This window comes from Physeter macrocephalus, chromosome 2 (genome assembly GCF_002837175.3).
Source record: "Physeter macrocephalus isolate SW-GA chromosome 2, ASM283717v5, whole genome shotgun sequence".
NCBI lineage: Eukaryota > Metazoa > Chordata > Mammalia > Artiodactyla > Physeteridae > Physeter > Physeter macrocephalus.
The window spans coordinates 29,800,964-29,824,062 of NC_041215.1; the positions used below are offsets into that span (position 1 = coordinate 29,800,964).

General features: G+C 36.6%; 1 protein-coding gene across 9 annotated transcripts in view; it reads right to left on the minus strand.

Moving 5' to 3' along the window:
- C2H2orf76 (chromosome 2 C2orf76 homolog) overlaps positions 1 to 23,099 on the minus strand; it is a 91,174-nt gene that overhangs the window by 43,019 nt on the left and 25,056 nt on the right. For 5 of the 9 annotated variants that reach the window (XM_055087251.1, XM_055087242.1, XM_055087247.1 and 2 more), the window contains 3 exons: positions 16,890 to 16,958; positions 14,234 to 14,378; positions 12,324 to 12,414 (listed from right to left, as the gene is read on the minus strand). In XM_055087251.1, the coding sequence (XP_054943226.1) occupies positions 12,324 to 12,414; positions 14,234 to 14,366 (224 nt within the window). In that variant the 5' untranslated portion in view covers positions 14,367 to 14,378; positions 16,890 to 16,958. The remainder of the gene's footprint in view (positions 1 to 12,323; positions 12,415 to 14,233; positions 14,379 to 16,889; positions 16,959 to 23,099) is intronic. The other 4 variants (XM_055087259.1, XM_028501125.2, XM_024115040.3 and 1 more) reach the window with 2 other exon arrangements.

Here is a 23,099-nt window from a genome sequence, read left to right on the forward strand (position 1 = left end):
AACCCACGCACCTATGGTCAACTAATCTATGACAAAGGAGGCAAGCATATACAATGGAGAAAAGACAGTCTCTTCAATAAGTGGTGCTGGGAAAACTGGACAGCTACATGTAAAAGAATGAAATTAGAACACTCCCTAACACCATACTCAAAAATAAACTCAAAATGCATTAGAGACCTACATGTAAGACCGGACACCATTAAACTCTTAGAGGAAAACATAGGAAAAACACTCTTGACATAAATCACAGCAAGATCTTTTTTGATCCATCTCCTAGAGTAATGGAAATAAAAACTAAAATAAACAAATGGGACCTAATGAAACTTAAAAGCTTTTGCACAGCAAAGGAAACCATAAACAAGGCGAAAAGACAACCCTCAGAATGGGAGAAAATATTTGCAAACGAATCAACAGACAAAGGATTAATCTCCAAGATACATAAGCAGCTCATGCAGCTCAATATTAAAAAAAACAAGCACCCCAATCCAAAAATGGGCAGAAGACCTAAACAGACATTTCTCCAAAGAAGACATACAGATGGCCAAGAAGCACATGAAAAGCTGCTCAACATCACTAATTATTAGAGAAATGCAAATCAAAACTACAATGAGGTATCACCTCACACCAGTGAGAATGGGCATCATCAGAAAATCTACAAACAACAAATGCTGGAGAGGGTGTGGAGAAAAGGGAACCCTCTCGCACTGTTGGTGGGAATGTAAATTGATACAGCCACTATGGAGAACAGTATGGAGGTTCCTTAAAAAACAAAAAATAGAATTACCATATGACCCAGCAATTCCACTACTGGGCGTATACCCAGGGAAAACCATAATTCAAAAAGACACATGCACCCCAATATTCATTGCACTATTTACAATAGCCAGGTCATGGAAGCAACCTAAATGCCCATCGACAGACGAATCGATAAAGAAGATGTGGTACATATATAAAATGGAATATTACTCAGCCATAAAAAGGAACAAAATTGAGTCATTTGTTGAGACGTGGATGGACCTAGAGACTGTCATACAGAGGGAAGTAAGTCAGAAAGAGAAAAACAAATATCGTATATTAACGCATATATGTGGAACCTAGTAAATGGTACAGATGAACCGGTTTGCAAGGCAGAAATTGAGACAGAGTTGTAAGAGAACAAACATATAGACACCAAGGGGGGAAAGCGGTGGGATTGGGTGGTTAAAAAAAAAAAAAAGAATTCTTTTTTACACTTCAAAAAGTTAAACATAGGGCTTCCCTGGTGGCGCAGTGGTTGAGAGTCCGCCTGCCAATGCAGGGGACACGGGTTCGTGCCCCGATCCAGGAAGATCCAACATGCCACGGAGCGGCTGGGCCTGTGAGCCATGGCCGCTGAGCCTGCGCGTCCGGAGCCTGTGCTCCGCAACGGGAGAGGCCACAACAGTGAGAGGCCCGCGTACCGCAAAAAAAAAAAAAAAAAGTTAAACATAGTCCAGAATAGGAAAATCTACAGAGACAGAGAGTAAATTAGTGGTTGCCAGAGGCTAGGGGAAGGGGAGAATGTGGAATGACTGCTAGTGGGTACGGGGTTTCTTTTTGGCACGATGAAAATGTTCTGGAATTAGACAGTGGTAATGATTGCACAACTTTGTGAATGTACTATAAACCACTAAATTGTACACTTTAAACGTGAATTTTATCATATGTGAATTATATCTCAATAAACCCATTATTTTTTTAAAAAGTTACATCAGAAGCATGCATATTAAAACATAAACCCAGAAAAAAAGAAAACAACAATGCATGACTCAAATCCTTTCAAATTTATCAAGATTTGTTTTTATGGCTCAGAATATGATCTCTCGGTCAATGTTCTCTGAGCACTTGAAAGGAATGTATATTCTGCTGTTGTTGGTTAGAGTGTTTTTAAAATATCAATTTGGTCAATTTAGGTTGATAGTATTCAAGTTTTCTATATCCTTACTAATTTTCTACTTGTTCCATCAATTACTGAGAGAGAGGTGCTGAAATCTCTCACAATTGCAGCTTCACCTAATTTTCCTTGTAGTTCTACTAGTTTTGACTTCATGTATTTTGAGGCTCTGTTGTTAGGTGCATAAACATTTAGGATCATTATGTTCTCTTGACTAATTGATGGCTTATAATAAATTGAGAGGCTTTATCCCTGTAATATTCTTTATTCTGAAATTAACAGTCACTCCAGCTTTCTTTAGATTAGTTTTAGCACAGTATAACTTTTACCTTTAACTGATCTTTATCTTTATATACAAGAAAATACATTTTTTGCAAGCAACTTGTAATTGAGACTTCCTGTTATATGTATGCATTTTAGTTGGGGTGTTTAAACCACTTACAATTAAAGTGATTATTGATATAGCTGGGTTTAAACCTACCATTTTGCCATTTGTTTTTTATTTGTCCATCTATTCTTTATTTCCTCTTCCACTTTCCTTTATTTTTTCAATATAAAGCATTTTAATGTATTTCACTATAGACACATAAAACTATTTAAATGATGAGAAATTTAACTACACGAACAGTGTTCAAAACTTCTGCACCTTCTGAAAGACAAGGCATCCATGGTCTCTTGGGTAGGGGTAAGCAGGAGGATCAGACACCAGATCTTAGAAGCTCTGTCCTAGAACTGACATCTATTACTTTCTCCTTCAGCATATTGGTCAGGAGCTCTATCTAAATGAGCACATGGACAGCTGGTGAGCAATCATTACAAAATGTGATGTTGTAGGTACGAAGTAGAAAGACAAAAGAAGTTGTTAGTTTAGCAGGTGAAACTTAGTCTGGAGCACAGGAGAGAGACCAAGGAGAAATCAGTTACTAGGGGAGAGAAAGACAGTGTGACTGGGAGAGGGAGAGAATGTCCTTTGCCTAAGTCCCAAACCCAACTACCTCCCGAAATTTCATTTGGGAGACATGGCTTAACAGTAGCAATCAGGATAAAAAAACAAAACCTAAGGATCTAAGAGATCATAGACACCATATGAAGCAACCAAGAATAATTAAGTTGTACGAACAGAATTACGTTTTTAAGAAAAGGCAGATGATAAGACACTTGGGTTGCGCTTCCATGTCTAGGCTTCTGTAAATAATGCTGCAATGAGCACTGAGGTGCCATGTATCTTTCTGAATTAGTGTTTTCAGCTACTTTGGATATATGCCCAGGAGTGGAACTGCTGGATCATATGGTTGTTCTAGTTTTAGTTTTTTGAGGAATCTCCATGTTTCCATGACAGATTAGAAGAGAACAGAACTATCATCTCCCTTTTCTTTTTCCTTTTTTTTTTTTTGGAAGTATAGTTGATTTGCAATATTATATTAGTTTCAGGTGTACAACACAGTGATTCAATATTCTTACAGATTATACTCCATTTAAAATTATAAAATAATGCCTATATTTCTCTGTGCTGTACAATATATGCTTGTTGCTTCTTTTCCCTTCTTTTAAATTGACTATTTGACAGTTTTTTATGATTCTACTCTATCCCCCTTTTGTTGGCTTATTAGCTATAATTCTTTAATTCGTGTGTGTGTGTGTGTGTGTGTGTGTGTGTGTGTGTGTGTGTGTATTTGCTTTAAGGTTTTTAGTAAATATCTTTAACTTATCAGTCTACCTCCAAGAGATACTGTAACACTTCATACATAGTAAAAGAGTCTTATATCCACAGGTTTCCATTTCTCCCTTGTTGGCCTTTGTGCTATTGCTGCCATATATTTTCCATAAACCCCACAGCACATTATTGTTTTTCTTTAAATAGTCAAATATCTTTTAAAAAATATTTTTAAAATACGGAAAAAAAGCATTTTCTGTTTACCTTCATTTACAAATTTTTAGTACTACTTCTTTGTGTGCATCCAGATTTCCATCTGGTATTATTTTCCTTCAGTTGGAAGAAGATCCTTTAGCATTTCTTATAGCTCAGTCTCCTGGAGATAGACTCTTTCTGCTTTTGTATGTCTGACAAGGCTTCATTTCTGAAAAACGGGAATCTCCTGGCATGCATTGATTCTGATGAGAAGGCTGTTGTTGTTTTCATCTTTATTCCTTTTATGTAATGTGTCCTTTTTACTCTGGCTGTTTTTAATGTTTTACCTTTACTACCAGATGTAAGCAATTTGATTATGCTATGCCATGGTATAGCTTTCTTCATGTTTCTTTTCCTTGGGATCTGTTGAACTACTTAGATAAGTAGGCTTATAGCTTTCATCACACTTGTAAAATTTCAATCATTATTTCTTCAAATAGGTCTTCCCTCCCCCGTCCCAGCTCCTCTCCTCATGGCCTCCAGTTACATGTATATTTGGTTACTGGAAGTTACCCCATACACCCCTACTGCTCTATTTATTTTTCTCTCAGTCTTTTACCTCTTTGTGCTTTATTTTAGATAGTTTTTGTTGCTGTTTTCAAGTTTACTTATCTTTTCTTCTGCCCATCTGATCTACATGTTAACCCTAATCAGTGCATATACATCTCAGACATGGTATTTTTCATCTGCAGTTTAATCTGGACAATCTGGGTCTTTTTTTTTTTTTCGTATCTTCCATCTGTCACATGCTCAATCTTTCCTCTACCTTCTTGAACATTTGCAATATAGTCATAATAACTGTTTTAATTGTCATTGTCTACTAATTCTACCATCCACAGCATTTCTGGTTTGGTTTCAACTGATTGACTTCTCTCCTAATTATGATTTATATTTTCTTGTTTCTTTGCATGATTGGTAAGTTCTGATTTGATGCAGGACATTGTGGGTTTTATCTTGTTGAGTACTGGATATATTTGTATTCCTATAAACATCCTGAGCTTTGTTCTGGAACACAGTGAAATTACTTGGAAACATCCTTTTGAGTCTTCTGAGCTTTGTTAGGTAAGAGCAGAGCAGAATTTAGCCAAAGGTTAATTTTGCCCTACTATTGCAGCAATACTTTTCTAGATACTCCACCCAATAACCTATTAATTACAAGGTTTTCTATCCTGACTGGTGTAACTACAAACTGTTCCCAGCCCTGCATGAGCTCTGAGTATTTTGCCTTTTGCTACCGTCAGGCGGTTCTCTACCTGGCTTCCTTACACACACACACACATGCTGATCGTATTCAACTGAAGATTCAGGCTCTGCAAATCTTTAGAGCTCTCTCTTTGTACAGCTCGTTCCATTCCAGTACTCTGCCCTGTGAACTCTCCAGACTCCACTCCAGGATGCCAGCTGTGACTCATAAACTCATGGAATTCTCCAGCCTCTGCCTGGATTCCCTCACCCTGCTCTGTGGCCTACATGCTCTCTCCTGCAGTAAGATGGCACAATCATAGGGGCCACCTTGTTTGTTTCTGCTATCCCATCTTGTGCTATATGATATCCAATATCTGAACATCATTGTTTCATGTATTTTGCAGTTTTTCAGTTGTTTCAATTAAAAGAATAAGTTCAGTCCCTGTTACTCCACCTTGGCTAAAAGCAAAAGCCTGTAACATATCTATTATATTCTGAAAATTATTTCCTACTTTGTACTAAGTTTTTCTTTCACTTTATGTTTTCCCACCTTTGAACTTATTAACTTTGGAATCTAATGAACTTTTACAGAAGAGTTCAGGATTGCAGAATTCTGCAAAAACCCACTTAGTATTTCATTATTGGAAAGTTCAGTAGAAGGTAACCAGTAATTTTACTCATTCATTCAGGTCCCCATAAAAGGCATCCACAGAAAAATTAATTATGAGAAAAATAAGGCAACATAATAAATATACTGCTGGCAATTAGGATGCCACAAAGGAGTCTGAGATGTTAAAACACGTTTCAATATAAAAATCAACAAAAATCTGGAAAATTAGTAAAGTACCAATGGACAACAAAATAATTCTTTACCTCACAGTAAAGGCTCTAAAAATAGAAGTGGTATAATTTGTAATTTTTTATTAGATGCTGGATCTACATTTAAAGATTTTTAGAAAAGCACAAACACCTAAGGGAAAAAAAGAAACTGACTAATTCAATGCCTAATCTGTACAGGCAAGAATACCAAAGACCTAACATTAATCAGAACACTGTGCCAACATTCTATCCTGATGAAGGGTTCTATCAGATATTATAGTAAGACTTCCAAGTTAAGCTATATCAAGATGCTTTTTCCTTTAATCATGAAATAATCTAAACATTAAAAAGTATGGAGAGGGCTTCCCTGGTGGCGCAGTGGTTGAGAGTCCGCCTGCCGATGCAGGGGACACGGGTTCGTGCCCCGGTCCGGGAAGATCCCACATGCCGCGGAGCGGCTGGGCCCGTAAGCCATGGCCGCTGAGCCTGCACGTCCGGAGCCTGTGCTCCGCAACGGGAGAGGCCACCTCAGTGAGAGGCCCGCATGCCGCAAAAAAAAAAAAGTATGGAGAATAGAACAAAAGTTCATTTAACCCATCAACCAAATTTAACAAATGTTAACATATTATCATAACTGCTTCAGATCTTTACTATTTTTTTGTTAAATAAAACATTATGGATACAGTTGAAACCTTTTCTATGTCTTTCTGTAGTCCCATTAACCTCCCTTCCCATAGGTAAGCACTAACTATCCTTAAGTTAGCATACCTTCTTCGTCGTTATATTTTCATTCTGTTGTCATAGCCACAAAAGACAGCGTATTATTTTGTGTTTCAAATTTATAGAGTTAAGTATTTAAACTAAAGAATCTACAGTACATTTTCTACTACAAACAAGAGACCATCACCTCAACACTGTATTGAAGGAATGGCCCCTTTGTGGTAAGATGATAATGTGCTACGAATTTGCTACTACAAAATTATCCTGTTCCTTTCTAAATAGGAGGGGCACCAAGGGAGTGCTTCTTTACAGAAGAATGCCAGATAATAAATGCAGAAGTAGTCACAGAGTTAGAAAAAAATCCCAATTTCTGCAACCACCAGTGATTCAGGTAAGGATCATCAATAGACACTAAAACTATTGGAAACAACACATGCATATCATCTCAATGTTTATCGCTCCACACACTACTTATTAGTTAGAAAGATACCTTTACAACGGAGAAATCTGGTAGACAGCACCTTAACCAAATGACCTAAATACGTATCACCAGAGCTTCCAGGTCGGTGAACACACGGAGATACCAGGGAGAATGGCGCACTCCAAGAGGGCATGGAAGCTCTGCACCCTTTCCCCATGCTTTGTCCTATGTATATTTTCCACCTGGCCGTTCCTGAGTTTTATCCTTTTATAATAAACTGGTGATCCAGTTTGTTAAATAAATAAATACCGCCAATAATGGGACAAAGCAATACCAAGTGCTTCCTGATGTGATGCAACTAGGAGGATTCACCAACATCAGGGATCAGCAAACTATTTCTGTAAAGACCAGTAATAAATATTTTAGTTTTTTGTGAGCCACACAGTCTGTCACAACTGTGTAAGTGCCACTGAAACACAAAAGCAGTACATATAATATGTAGACAAATGGGTGTGGCTGTGTCTCAATAAACTTTGTTTATAAAAACAGGTGGCAGGTCAGACTGACCCCACAGGTCGTGGTTTGTAGATCTGCAAGCTACATGGTAACCCTGCCAAAAATGTTTAACCTGAATCTAATCATAAGAAAACAATCACACAAATCCATGTTGTGGGGCATTCTATAAAACACAGACCTGGATTTTCCTTTAAAAAAATCAATGCGACGACAGATAAATGAAGGTGGGGGCTGCTCCAGATGAAGGGGATTAAGAAGATGTGACTCGCCATGAAAAGACTCCAAAGAGCCTTAAATGCATGTTCCTAAGGGAAAGAAGCCAGTCTGAAAAGGCTACATACTGTATGATTTCAAGTACATGATATCCTGGAAAAAGCGAAACTAGAGACAGTAAAAAGATCAGTGGATGCCAGGGGCTTGAAGAGAGGATGAATGGGTGAAGCCTGGGGGATTTTTTGGGCAGTTAAACTATTCTGTATGATAATTCATTTGTCAAAACCCATAGAACTTTACAGCACAGAGTGAACCTTAATGAATACAAAACAAAAAAACATTTAGGAGGACAGGGGATCCCAGGAAAGAATGCAGAGGATGACAAGAGAATACAGCTGTATTGCAAATAGTTGAAATAATCATACTGAAGAGGGTGAAAAAATGGTGCTGACCTAAATAACTTTGGCAATGAATAGATTTTTGTAAGACTAAGGCAAAAGCAACTGCACAAAAGCACTGTACTCTAGTCAATATCACACTGTTTCCCACAGAGTACCAATTAACAACTCTGATACCGCTACACCTGTATCCTGGAATTAAACAAGTAAGTAAAGGGATGGCAGATGCGGGGAGCCAGGTTCCTCACTGTTGGATTGGGGACGTACAGATAAGCAAGGGGAGAAGGCCGGAATGATCCACGTGATAATGGATTAGAGCTGGAAACATCAGTAAGAATTCATGTTTAACATACAGATTCAGATGGTAAACATGAAAATATTTACACATATGTATACGTATACAGGTTCATATATTTCTTTGCTCTGTCAGTTAAGAGAGCCTAGAAGAAATGAAACCCCAGTGGTAAAGAGCATACCTAGCACTCAGATCTTGGCTTCTAATACCATTCTCCAATAAAACAACCAGGGCTCCTAGAGAAATGGCTGGTTCTAGGACTGGCTCAGGATATACAAAATTAGCCTGGAACATCTTAAAGTACCAGAACTACACACAGATGGCACATGTCAAAGGGGCACAGAAGCCAGCTGAAAGAGTTTCCAATGACCAAATCTAGAATAATTTGAGTAACAAAATAAATAAAATCTCCCATGCAAAAGAATTCCAAATAAATTAACTCCCCACTCCTTAACTGTGTACTGTTCATAGTGACTTCCCTCCAAAGAGTACATTATGAACAGGGAGACAACAGAGCAACCTTACAGTGGGGAAACCTACATTACTTCAGCCAAGCGATCAAGGCCAACATCAACAGTCATAAATCATGTAGAAAGTAGGTGCCCTTGATATGATGTGATAAAAGTGACACTTTATCTTTGTGATTTTCCTCTCAAAAACCCATAACCCCAGTCTAATCATGAGAAAAGCATCAGGAACATTCCAACAGAGGGGCATGTTATGATAGGCCTGACCAGTACTCCCCAAAACTGTCAAAGTCATCAAACTGGGAAAATCTGAGAAACTGTCACAGTTCACAGAACCTAGGGAGACATGACAACTAAATGTAATGTGGTATCCTGGATGGGATCCTGGAGCAGAAAATGGACCTCAGTAAAAACTAAGGGAAAAAAAAAAAAACTAAGGAAACCTGAATAAACTATGGATGTAATTAATAATGCATCAATACTGGTTCATTAATTGCAAAAAATGCAGCATACTAATATAAGATGTTAATAATAGGGGAAACTGTGGAGGGGAGAATTAGATATAAACAAATATATAAAAATTTAAAAGATAAAGAAAATCTTTCTAACTATTCTAGTAGTCACCCAATAGATCAGACGGCTCTAAAAAGTAACATATCACCAGGAGTAACAGGGTATGAAGAATGAGTTCTGAATTGGAAGGTTGGATAAAATCTCCACAGCTTTCCTCTATTTAATAGATGAAATAATTTTGCATTCAGAATCAAGATCTAAAGTATTACAAAGTATTAAAATTGCTTCCAAATCAATGAATAATTAAAATGTCATATTATCTAGATAATTGGTTTATTTATTCTGAATCTAGAAAATTTGTCATCTATATAAGGTAATATATGGTACCTCTGTGTTCAGAATATCTGATTAACATCAGATATGTTAATAATAGATTTATTTGTTTTATTATATTTATATGCTTACATATAAATATAATCTTAAGTATTTATTATTGATATATTTATATTTGTAAGTGTTAGTTTATATTTACTATACTTATGTACTGTATTCATACAGCTTTAGATTTTAATGGCATGGTGTAGTGGTACAATGTTTCTCAATGCAGAATGGATCAAATTTAACCAAAGTTTCTTGGCTAAGGGAGAAATACAGATAATTATGGGAAGAGACAAGGTTAAGCTATGGATAGCAAAAAGTGGCTATGATAAGAAAAAAACAGCTAGAAAGGCAAGAAGGCATCGAAAATAACCCCAAAAGGTCATTCACCACAATGAACATTTCTGTCTGTGTGCAAGATTCTCTATGCCACAATGTCAAACATCCTTCCAGCTTTAAGTGTTCAAAACATTACAGCAAGGCCAACAGGCACATGAAAAGATGCTCAACATCACTAATTATTAGAGAAATGCAAATCAAAACTATAATGAGGTCAGACCAGTCAGACCAGACCTCAGACCAGTCAGAATGGCCATCATCAAAAAGTCTACAAATAATAAATGCTGGAGAGGGTGTAGAGAAAAGGGAACCCTCCTACACTGTTGGTAGGAATGTAAATTGGTGCAGCCACTATGGAGAACAGTATGGAAGTCCCTTAAAGAACTAAAACTAGAGTTACCCTGTGATCCAGCATTCCCACTCTTGGGCATATATCTGAAAAAGATGAAAACCCTTAATTTGAAAAGATACATGCATCCCAATGTTCAGAGCAGCACTATCTACAATAGCAAAGACATGGAAACAACCTAAATATCCATTGACAGATGAATGGATAAAGAAGATGTGGTACATATATACAATAGAATACATATACATATATATACTCAGCCATAAAAAAGAGTGAAATAATGCCATTTGCAGCAACATGGATGGACCTAGAGATTATCATACTAAGTGAAGTAAGTCAGATAAAGACAAATATCATATGATATCACTTATTTGTGGAATCTAAAGTAATGATACAAATGAGCTTATTTACAAAACTGAAATAGACTCACAGACATAGAAAACAAACTTATGGTTACCAAAGGGTAAGGGGTGGGAAGGATAAATTGGTAATTTGGGATTAACAGATACACACTACTATATATAAAATATGTAAACAAGGACCTACTGTATAGCACAGAGAACTATATTCAGTATCTTGTACTAACTTATAATGGAAAAGAACCTGAAAAAGAATATGTATATATATAACTGAATCACTTTGCTGTACATCTGAAACACTGTAAATCAACTATATTTCAATTTAAAAAAACCACTAGAGCAAGATGAACTAAATTCAAAGACTCTTTTGACACTGAGTGAATCCATTTACTTCAGGGATCCTCTTAAGCAAGGAAGGCAGCAGACAAAAATACAGAGGCAACTTAGCGTAGTGTTTAGGAGTGCATGATGTACAGCTGAACAGCCTGGGTTGGACTGTAGCTTTGCCTTGTATTAGCCATGTAATCTCAGGAAAGTTTCTTAACTTCTCTCTCTGTTCCTTAGTTTCTTCATCTGTAAAATGGAGGTAATAACAGTTCCTAATTTAGAAGGATGCTGTGAGGATGAAATGAGATAACCTACTTAAAGTTCTTAGCACAATATCTGATACATAGTAATGCTTGCTATTATTATTATTAGCTCAAAAATTTCTCAGTAATAAGCTATTTGGTCTTTGTTATGTACACAATTCATTAAGGGTAAATTCACCAGCTTTGCAGAGTTCCACAGTACCTCAAGTCAGATGACAAAGATAGGCAGAGAGCACACAAGTCAAAAAGGTCTGAACCCCAAAGTTTACCTTTTAATCAGTGGAACACATTTCCCACATGCACAATAGAAACAAGTAGTGGATATACTATTAGTAGCACAGGTGAAAGATGTGAGTAGGCTGGGCTGAGCATCTAGCTGTGATCCATACCACTGCTCTAATGGGGAGCATTCTATGGTACTTGGGAAGGAAAGGACACGGTGACCCCAGGGAGAATACATCTTCCCCTGGCACTGGAGCAGCTTGAAGATTACATCTTATTCTCAAGGACTTCAGAGAACCTATTCTGCACTGTACCAAGAACAACACAGCACTCACTGTATTAACAATAAGAAACACTGTAACCCATAACACACACAAAGATTTTAAAATAAAAAATGTAGGGATTTGTTTTTATTTCAAAACCTGAATACGCTTTTGGTGATATCTTTTCAAAAGCAGGACCCTCTTTAATTGGCAATATCTCAGTACCAACTCTCAATCTCTCTGTAACAAGCAGACTGACCAGTCTGTTTTCCCTATGGGTTTATATACCTCACTTTCTTCTTAAGCAAGTAATACTTAGCAGTGAAACCACTCAAAATTAGACCAAAAAAAAAAAAAAAAGTATGGGAGAAGAGTTTAGAAATTTTACAAAGTCAATCAGGAAATAAAATGTCAAGAATTAACTACATTTTTTAAAGTTAGCTATACACACTTACATTGCACACACATAAACCAAGATCTTGGTCTCCCAATAACATTCTCCAGTAATAGAATCAGAGCTCCTCTGAGAAATGGCCGATCCCAGGGCTGGGGCAGAGAAAGAACAGGACATGTCTGGAACACCTTAGACCAAAAAGTAAGCAAGTGCTCAAAGAAGGATTGGGGACATGTTAAAAGGACATGGACCCAGACTGAAGGGCCTACTGCTGGCCAAAATGGGGATGATTAGAGCATCAAAATAAAATAATAATAGTAAAGAATTATAATCCTTTGAATAAAGTAAGAATCCTTGAGTCCACAGTGATATAAACAAAAGATTAAATAAATGGGGTGGGGGGTGAGAATGGGGGGGTAGGGTAAAAAGCTCTTCCTTACTGTAGAAAAACAACGAATATATCTAAAAGGAATGATGGAATAAGAAAAATCACCATTTGCCAATCATCATCATAATAACTGATTCAGGCAAGAATCATCAAAGGATGCTGAACTAGTGGATGAAAGTTTGAGAAGCAACAGGACATTCACATAGTCTCAGAATATACCCCTACGAGTTACTTTTCAATTACAATAAAAATTTACAGTGGAGAAAGCTGGCAGAGATCACCTTAACCAACTGATTAAAGTCACCATTGCCAGTAATGCAGGCAGTCGACAGCATGTGCGTCCTGGTGTGAATGCAATGAGAAGTCAGCATTGCTTCAATGATTTCTCTGCCAAACGCATAACCTAAATCTAATGATGAGAAAACACTGGAAAAACCCACCTGAGGGAGGCATTCTACAAAATAACTGGACTGTACTATTCAAAATTGCCAATGTGATGAAATACAATAAAAGACTCCAGGATAAAGAAATTAACTCAGATTAAAGGAATTAATTAATTAATTAATCTCAATAAGGTCTGTAAATTAGATAATAGCATTGTTTCAACGTTAAGTTCCTGATTTTCATCACTGTACTATGTTTATGTAAGTGAATTCCTTGTTTTTAGAAAATACACACTGAAATATTTTGAGGTAAAAGGGAATCATGTCTGCAACATACTTCTAAAAGGTTCAGAGGAAAAAAATGAAGTGGGAGAGTAAGAGAGGAAGGCGGGAGGAGGACGAGGAGGAGAGAGAAAAACAAATGTAACAAAATGTTGACATTTGGGGAATATGTGAAGAGCATCCAGGAGTTTCTGCAACTTTTCTGCGTCTGAAATTATGTCAGTTTAAAAAAATTAAGTTGGATATAAAGTACTACATCTGTCAAAACAGTACACTAAGATCTGTACATTATACCATAAGATAATAATAAAAGCTTATTCTAGATGTTTCATCAAATGTTGATGATAGGAACACTTCAGTAATTAAAAACAGAGGTTAAAAATCCACCAAGGACCAATCAAAATGAAGACTAAATTCAAGCCTGCTGTATGCTAAGCTTGAAATGATACAGCAGCACCAGTGAGGCTGGCTGTCACTTCTGCGCCCACAATGACCAGCAGCTCTCGTGATTTCCTGGCTGTACACAGGCCTGCCACCTTCCTGTCACACTCCCCAGAAGGCCCTCTTGTGCTCAGCCGGGTAACACTACATTCTCTTACTAATCAGTCTCCAAATACATAAACCCATTTGTTACAAGCAAACACAGACCTTAAATATTTTTTTTAATTAAAAACAAAAAAAAAAAGGAGAAGCCAAACATGATAGTGACAATCTCTGACGAGGGCAAACATGTTGCTAAATAAGCCTCAGGGAAACAATGCCGCTGATGCCAAGGCCCAGAGCAGGAGCCAGCCTCACACCTGGCTTAGAACACAGGTTAATATCTTTCCAAGTGTTTTGTAAAGATTACTATCACTCTAATAGTCAACAATTTTTTTCAAAACACTAATAAAACAAAGTGGCTGAGATGTCTCATACCTTGCTTTAGAAATACTATAAATTCCTTTACAGTTTGGTCCAAATGAACTCCATAATATACTACAGGTCTGAAATTGCGATGCTCAAATGAACGAATGAGGCGAACCGTAATGGTCACATCTTCAGAAGCCATGTGAAGAAATTCCTGTGGCAAGGGACAATAACATCAACTCATAATTATCTACAAGCCTGTACTTCCTCCGTCAGCTCTTGGGCACCCAGCCCATCTCTCCCACACTGCATAGTTAACAACACAGTCCCCACACCCAGGCCAGATTCCGGGGCAACCGAAGGGTCCCAAGGTCACTCCCACCTACCCACTGCGATCCTGGACAGCTTCATCACAGTCACTGATGTTCTGACTGGTAGAAAACTGACAGGGCACAGAAGATGAACACAACTGACTCAAGGGTGTGGGTGTGCATGTATGGGGAGAAAAGGGTTGCACTAAACATGTGACCACTCTGGTTTGGTACACCAGCGATCTCCTCATTTGGCCCTGAGATGAAGTACACTTATATTAGCGTCAACTATCAGGCTGCATTTTGTTTTGTTTTGTTCTTTTTGTTTTGGCTGTGTTGGGTCTCCGTTGCTGCGCGCTGGCTTTCTCTAGTTGTGGTGAGCGGGAGCTACCCTTTGCTGCGGTGTGCAGGCTTCTCACTGCGGTGGCTTCTCTTGTTGCGTAGCACAGGCTCTAGGCACACGGGCTTCAGTAGTTGTGGCATGCGGGCTCAGTAGTGGTGGCTCGTGGGCTTAGCTGCTCTGTGGCATGTGGGATCTTCCTGGACTGGGGCTCGAACCCGTATCTCCTGCATTGGCATGTGGATTCTTAACCACTGCGCCACCACGGAAGCCCCAGGCTGCATTTTAATTTCACAAATGTTGCCAGATTTCAGGAAGGATTTAATCATGTGCCACGGTATCAACCACCTTCCACACTATTATTTAATTTGAATATGTTTATTTCATCCTAAAACTATGTATTGGGTTGGCCAAAAGGTTCTTTTGGTTTTTTCTGTAAGATGGCTCCAGTAGCACTTGGTTGTCTTTAACTTCATTCAAAACAATTACGTTAGATCGTATTGTGACAGCTGTCATATCAGAGTGCATTTAAAAAAAGACTTATCAAATTGGTGAATTTTTGTGTAGCCATTTTAGTATTGAAGATGGAAGAAAGAAAGCAACATTTTCGGCATATTATGCTTTATTATTTCAAGAAAGGTAAAAACGAAACCAAAATGCAAAAAAAAAGATTTCTGCAGTGTATGGAGAAGGTGCTGTGACTGATTGAACGAACGTGTCAAAAGTGGTTTGCAAAGTTTCGTGCTGGAGAGTTCTCGCTGGATGATGCTCCATGGTCGGGGAGACCAGTTGAAGTTGGTAGCAATCAAACCAAGACATTAATTGAGAAGAATCAACATTATACCATGCAGGAGATAGCCAACATACTCAAAATATCCAAATCAAGCAATGAAAATCATTTGCACCAGCTTGGTTATGTTCATTGCTTTGATGTTTGGGTTCCACATAAGTTAAGTAAAAAAAACCTTCTTGACCATATTCCCACACGCGATTCTCTACTTAAACGTAATGAAAACGTTCCATTTCTAAAACAAATTGTGACAGGTGATGAAAAAATGGATACTGTACAATAATGTGGAATGGAAGCGATCGTGGGGCAGGCAAAATGAACCACCACTGACCACACCAAAGGCCGGTCTTCATCCAAAGAAGGTGATGCTGTGTATATGGTGGGATTGGAAGGGAGTCCTCTATTATGAGCTCCTTCTGGAAAACCAAACGCTTAATTCCAACAAGTACTGCTCTCAGTTAGACCAACTGAAAGCAGCACTCGACGAAAAGCATCCAGAATTAGTCAACAGAAAATGCATTATCTGCCATCAGGATAACACAAGACCACGTGTTTCTTTGATGACCAGGCAAAAACTGTTACAGATTTAATTCTATCATCAAACCAGGAGGTATTATACTCATTTAAGGATGAGGAAAGACTCAAGAGAGATTGCACTAATTGCCCAAGGTCATACAGCTGATAAAAAATGAAGCCAGGATTCAAGCACCAATTTAATTCCAAATCCCATGCTCTCTCTAATGCACTGTTCAAAAACTCATCCCAAACTATTTCCTCCAAAAAATCTGCAAAGTTGCCAATGTTTTAAAAATAAAATTATGGTATATTTCTAACTAGTAGCAACTACTTCGTGCTTTCAACTTTGCATACAACTTACAGCCATATGCAAGTACTAAAAAAAATACCCGTAATGAGGGGAAAGCAGGGAGCAGGGTGCGGGGGGAGCGGGGGTGGAGGTGGGATGAACTGGGAGATTGGGATTGACATGTAGACACTAATATGTATAAAACAGATAACTAATAAGAACCTGCTATATTAAAAATAAAATTCCAAAGAAAAAAAACCTGTAATACTAATAACATAAAGAAAAGATGTCCAACCTCACCAGTAATCAGTGAAATTCAAAATAACAATGAGATATATTACTCATCAAACTGAAAAATGAAAAAGTCTGACAATACCTAGTGTTGGCAAGGGTGCAGAACCAGTTAAGGCTGGCATCCAAACAGGTTCTACTTTTGGAGACAATTTAGCAGTATCTAGTAAAGCTGAAGATTCACATACCTTTCAATCCAACAATTTCATTCATAGGTAGGTGTCCTGGGGACTCTCTCACACATGGCACAAGGAGAACTGTAAAAGAACATTAATAGTAACATCATTTGTTAATTGCAAAAACTGGAAACAACTAAATGTTCATCAGCAGGAGGACAGATCATTATGACATTTTCATACAATTGAAATTAGTTCAAGCAGTGAAAATGAATGAACCTGAACTATGCACATCAACACAGATGAAATCTCAGAGACAGTAAGACGAATGGAAAAAAATCAAGCCGCAAAAGCATCAGAATACACTACCATTTACATAAAGGTCAAAAGCATAGCTTTTATTATGTTTAAAAGGAGATGATTAATTGTTCTTTCTGAGGCAAAGAAAGGATTATGCAATTAGGGAGAAGTAAAACCGTGTTTCAATTATACTGGTTGCATTTTATATCTTAAGTAGGATGTTAGGTATAGGGATACTATTTAGGTATAGGGATAATATTTACTATTCTTTAAGCCTTTTAGTGTGTCTGGAATACTTCATAATATACACAAATAAGCCACACTAATTTGGCCTAGAAAGTCTCTCTGAATCATAGAATGCTTACACAAATATTTTATTAAGTTTGAGAGAATATACAGCATATTATGCATGAAAAGCAAAGGTTCAGCTGTTTTAATGCATAAAATAATTTGCAATTATAATTAGTATACTGTTTATAATTAAACAAGTGGTTTTTAAGGAACTAAAAATAGTATTTTCCCTCTAAATTAAATCTTTTGATAATTCCATTATTAAATTAAATCTTCTGATAATTCCATTATTAGCTACCACACTATTTGTTATTTTTTGTTGTTGTTTTATCTAATTCCTTTATTTTTGAGTATTGTGCAGCAAATTCCAGATTTCATATAATTTCACCCTATAACACTTCAGTATGTGTCTCTAACACTGAACACTTAAAAAAAAAAACTAAAATGTCATTATCATACCTAACAAAACTAATAGCAAATACTCAGTTTCATCTAATACTTAGTCCATGTTTGATTTTCTCTGTCTCCAAAATGTCTTTTTACAGTTAACTTGTTTGATTTAGAATCCAAAGTCTACATACTTTCTTTCACTTATATATACAAAATTTTTTTAATTAGGAGCATACGGTACAAGCTCTTTATAATCTGCCTTTTAAATTAACTTCTTATGCACACTTTCCCATGTATTAAATATTTTTCTTCAATGATTTTAAGGTCTGTACAACATTCCATACTTCTTACCTCCAACATCTCATTATTGGACATTTAGCTTATTTTCAAATATATCACCCATGAGAAAGGCTTTGATATACATACATGAGAAATGACTCATGAGAAGTAGAAAACCTGGGCTCAAGATGAAGAAGCATATTTGTTAGATTTTTTGATACTGCCAAATTGCTCTGCAGAGGTGTACATCAGTTTTCCCATGAACAGTATATTCCTTGCAAACACTAGGTATTATAATAGAAAAATTATTATTACTTTTATCCACATCAATAGGTAAAATAATCTTTTTTATTTATTTGCATTCTTTATGTGTTTAAACATGACCAAAAAACAAACAAAACAAACAAAACAAAAAACCCTTACAAACCAACAATGAAAATGTAAAACATATCAGAAAAGTGGACAAAGATATGAACATAAAAATTTCCAAAAAAATTCACTATCTGTTATTAAATCTGGTTTTACAGTGCTTCCCAAAAATTCTGACCCTAGAATCTACCAAATAATGGCAGTTCAGCAAGACATTTACAATTTAAAATATACTGAGGTACTTAATAAAGAATCTCTCTTAAGAAAGGGATATTATAAAAGATTCCATATTTTAGAAGCAGGGTTAACAGGTTTGTGAAAATTATGACCAACTTCTTCCTCCTCTCACCAAGCCCCCAAAACAACAAAGAAGCCCTCCAAAGCACACCACACACATACATCCAAACATGCTGGGAAGCCCTGTAATGCAGTCCAAGTTCCCAAAGAGTTTAGAGCTGGACAGATCTAACTTAATTATTGACTCTACTTCTTAGCCCCAACACATAGTTGGATCTCACACAGCTGGATCTCAATAAATAGTAGCTGCTTTTATCTACAGTCTACTTGGGATTAAATAGGTTTGGGCATAAAGACAGCTCATGTAGGCAGCAGATAAAGATACAAGATTCCCAGGTACAATGAAATAAATGATATAAATGGTCTAACCAAGGAGGATGGGGAAGCTAGCACATGCATGCCTTATGAAACTTTTCTAATTGTAGGTTTGTTTTTTTCACTTAATAAAAAGCTGCCCATCTATTGTACTTAAATAGTTGAAGTTTTCAATTTAAAACTCCAAATTTGCATTAATATCTAATTTTGGTCAACAACATATGGTCATCTTCATCAGAAATTTGTTGTAATTTATACGCAGTAACTAAACCATATTAGCTACTATCAGAATGAAGCCATTATTTAATTTGCCTCAAGGACTGTTGGAAATACAGCTTGTTAGTTTAGGGAGCCAGACATACTGTAGAGACAGCTTGGAAAGCCAGTATTACAAACTATAAATGTGACATCTTCCCAGAAGGCTTGACCTATTTTTAAAAAATGAATCTGATCAAGTTTAAAACACATTCCTCAAATGAAGGGACAGAGAAACCAAAAGCAATAATTCAGGGGTAAATTAACAAAAAATATTCAAGGACATGAAAAAAGATCTGAATAAATGAAATGATAGACCATGTTCTTAATGATGAAAGCTCAAAGTTGTAAAGAAATCAATTCTCCCTAAATTAAAATATAAATTAAATAAAATCCCAATCAAAATATAAAATGGTGGTCTGGATTTATCACAAATACTTCTAATCTGGATGAAAATGTTTGTGAACTTAGCAAAGTCATAAAAGAAAAAAAAGAGATCAGCAGCAACAATTATTAAAACACACTACAAAGTAACAACAGTGAGATATATAATAGTAATACATGAATAAGCTAGTATGATGTTCATATATTTACAAAATGCAATAACAGAAATGTTAAAGGACAATCAATCTATAGTAATTTAAGCTGTGACACTGAAGACTGACAAATCAGTAGAACACAATAGAAAACTCAGAAATAGACTCAAGATTCGAGAATTTAGTATAAAAATGGCATTTCACATTTGTGGGGAAAAGATAGTTTATTTAATCAATGGCATTGGGAAAACTGGTCAGACATTTTTTTTTTTAATACATCTTTACTGGAGTATAATTGCTTTACTGGAGTATAAGTGCTAGTTTCTGTTGTACAACAAACTGAATCAGCCATATGCATACATATATTCCCACAACCCCTCCCTCTTGAGCCTCCCTCTTACCCTTCCTACCCCACCCCTCTAGGTCTCCGCAAAGCACCGAGCTGATCTCCCTGTGCTATGCTGCTGCTTCCCACTAGCTATCTATTTTACATTTGGTAGTGGATATATGTCATTGCTACTCTCACTTCACCCCAGCTTCCCTCCCCACCCGTGTCCTCAAGTTCATTCTCTATGTCTGCGTCTTTATTCCTGCCCTTCCCCTAGGTTCATCGGTACCATTTTTTTTAGATTCCATACACGTGTGTTAGCACACAGTGTTTTTCTCTTTCTGACTTACTTCACTCTGTATGACAGACTCTAGGTCCATCCACCTCACTACAAATAACTTAATTTCGTTTCTTTTTTGGCTGAGTAATAGTCCATTGTACATACGTGCCACATCTCTATCCATTCAACTGTTGATGGACACTTAGGTTGCTTCCACGGCTACTGTAAATAGTGCTGCAATGAACATTGTGGTACATGTCTCTTTCTGAATTATGGTTTTCTCAGAGGATATGCCCAGTAGTGGGATTGCTGGATCATATGGCAGTTCTATTTTTAGTTTTTTAAGGAACCTCCATACTGTTCTCCATAGCGGCTGTTATCAATTTACATTCCCATCAACAGTGGAGGAGGGTTCCCTTTTCACCACACCCTCTCCAGCATTTATTGTTTCTAGATGTTTTGATGATGGCCACTCTGACCGGTGTGAGGTGACACCTCATCGTAGTTTTGATTTGCATTTCTCTAATAATTAGTGATGTTCAGCATCTTTTCATGTGCCTCTTGACCATCTGTATGTCTTCTTTGGTGAAATGTCTGTTTAGGTCTTCTGCCCATTTTTCAATTGGGTTGTTTGTTTTTTGGATAATGAGCTCCATTAGTTGTTTGTATATTTTGGAGATTAATCCTTTTGTCCGTTGTTTCATTTGCAAATATTTTCTCCCATTCTGAGGGTTGTCTTTTCATCTTGTTTATGGTTTCCTTTGCTGTGCAAAAGCTTTTAAGCTTTATTAGGTCCCATTTGTTTATTTTTGTTTCTATTTTCATTACTCCAGGAGGTGGGTCAAAAAAGATCTTGCTCTGGTTTATGTCTAAGCATGTTCTTTCTACATTTTCCTCTAAGAGTTTTATAGTGTCCGGTCTTACATTTAGGTCTTTAATCTATTTGGAGTTTATTTTCTTATATGGTTTAGGTAGTGTTCTAATTTCATTCTTTTACATGTAGCTGTCCAGTTTTCCCAGCACCACTTATTGCAGAGGCTGTCTTTTCTCCATTGTATGTTCTTGCCTCCTTTGTTATAAATTAGGTGACCATATGTGCATGGGTTTATCTCTGGGCTTTCTATCCTGTACCACTGACCTATACTTCTGTTTCTGCACCAGTACCATACTGTCTTGATTACTGTAGTTTGTAGTATAGTTTGAAGTTGGGGAGCCTGATTCCTCCGGCTCCATTTTTCTTTCTCAAGATTGCTTTGGCTATTTGGGGTCTTTTCTGTTTCCATACAAATTGTAAAATGTTTTGTTCTAATTCTGTGAAGAATGTCATTGGTAGTTTGATAGGGATTGCACTGAATCTGTAGATTGCATTGGGTAGTATAGTCATTTTCACAATATTGATTCTTCCAATCCAAGAACATGGTATATTTGTTTATCTGTTTATGTCTTTTTTTATTTCATCAGTGTTTTATAGTTTTCTGAGTACAAGTCCTTCACCTCCTTAGGTAGGTTTATTCCTAGGTATTTTATTCTTTTTGTTGCAATGGTAAATGGAATTGTTTCCTTAATTTCTCTGATTTTTCATTGTTAGTGTATAGGAATGCCAGAGATTTCTGTGCATTAATTTTGTACCCTGCAACATTACCAAATTCACTGATTAGTTCTAGTAGTTTTCTGGTGGCATCTTTAGGATTTTCTATGTATAGTATCATGTCATCTGCAAACAGTGACAGTTTTACTTCTTCTTTTCCAATCTGTATTAAACTGGTCAGACATTTGGAAACAGGTAATGCTGGATTCTTACTTCATACCTTACACAAAATAAACCATATGTGGAACAAATATTTAAACTAAACTGTAAAATCACAGGAAGGCATCAAAAAATGGGTATAAAATTTTATAATCTTAAGGAAAGACCTTTCTAAACAAATAAAAATCAGCAACCATCAAGGAAAAGGATGACAGATAAAACAACAAAAAACATTTTAAAAATCAGTATCTTAATAGAAACATAGGTAAAGGTAATTAATAGGCAATTGGCTAAATTGTTAAGAAGTCAATAACGTGAAAAGATGATCAACTTTACTAGTAACTAAAGAACTGAAAATAGAAATACTAAGATATCCAGTTGCCATCAGATTGGTAGAATATTTTTAAATTAAAAACTGGCCACACCGGTGTTGGCAAGGGTATAGAAAAATAAATATTTTATATACTCTTGCTAAGAACATAAAATGATACAGCCTTTCTGGAGAGGAGTGGGGTAATCTATATCAAAATTTTAAATTTGCCTACCCTTCGACGTGGCAATTTCTCTTCTACTAATTTACCTGGAAGATAATCACATCAAATATTTTTTAAATCCATGTGTTTATAATGATATGGTTTAAAAAGCCAATTAGTCACTCTGGAAGCTAAAAGGGCACTTATTTGTTCTTCTGAAAACTGGCTTACCAAGGTGGGGAGGTGGGCATTGAAAATAAGAAAAATAATCAAATTCTTATACAGACTGTATTTCAAAGTTACCAAATGGCTGATGAAAAAGTTCTTTATAGAAGAATTACAGCTAAAAAGCACTGAAGGAATGATAGAATTTAAAAATCATGATTTACATATTTATCAAAATGGCTAAAATAATACAGTGA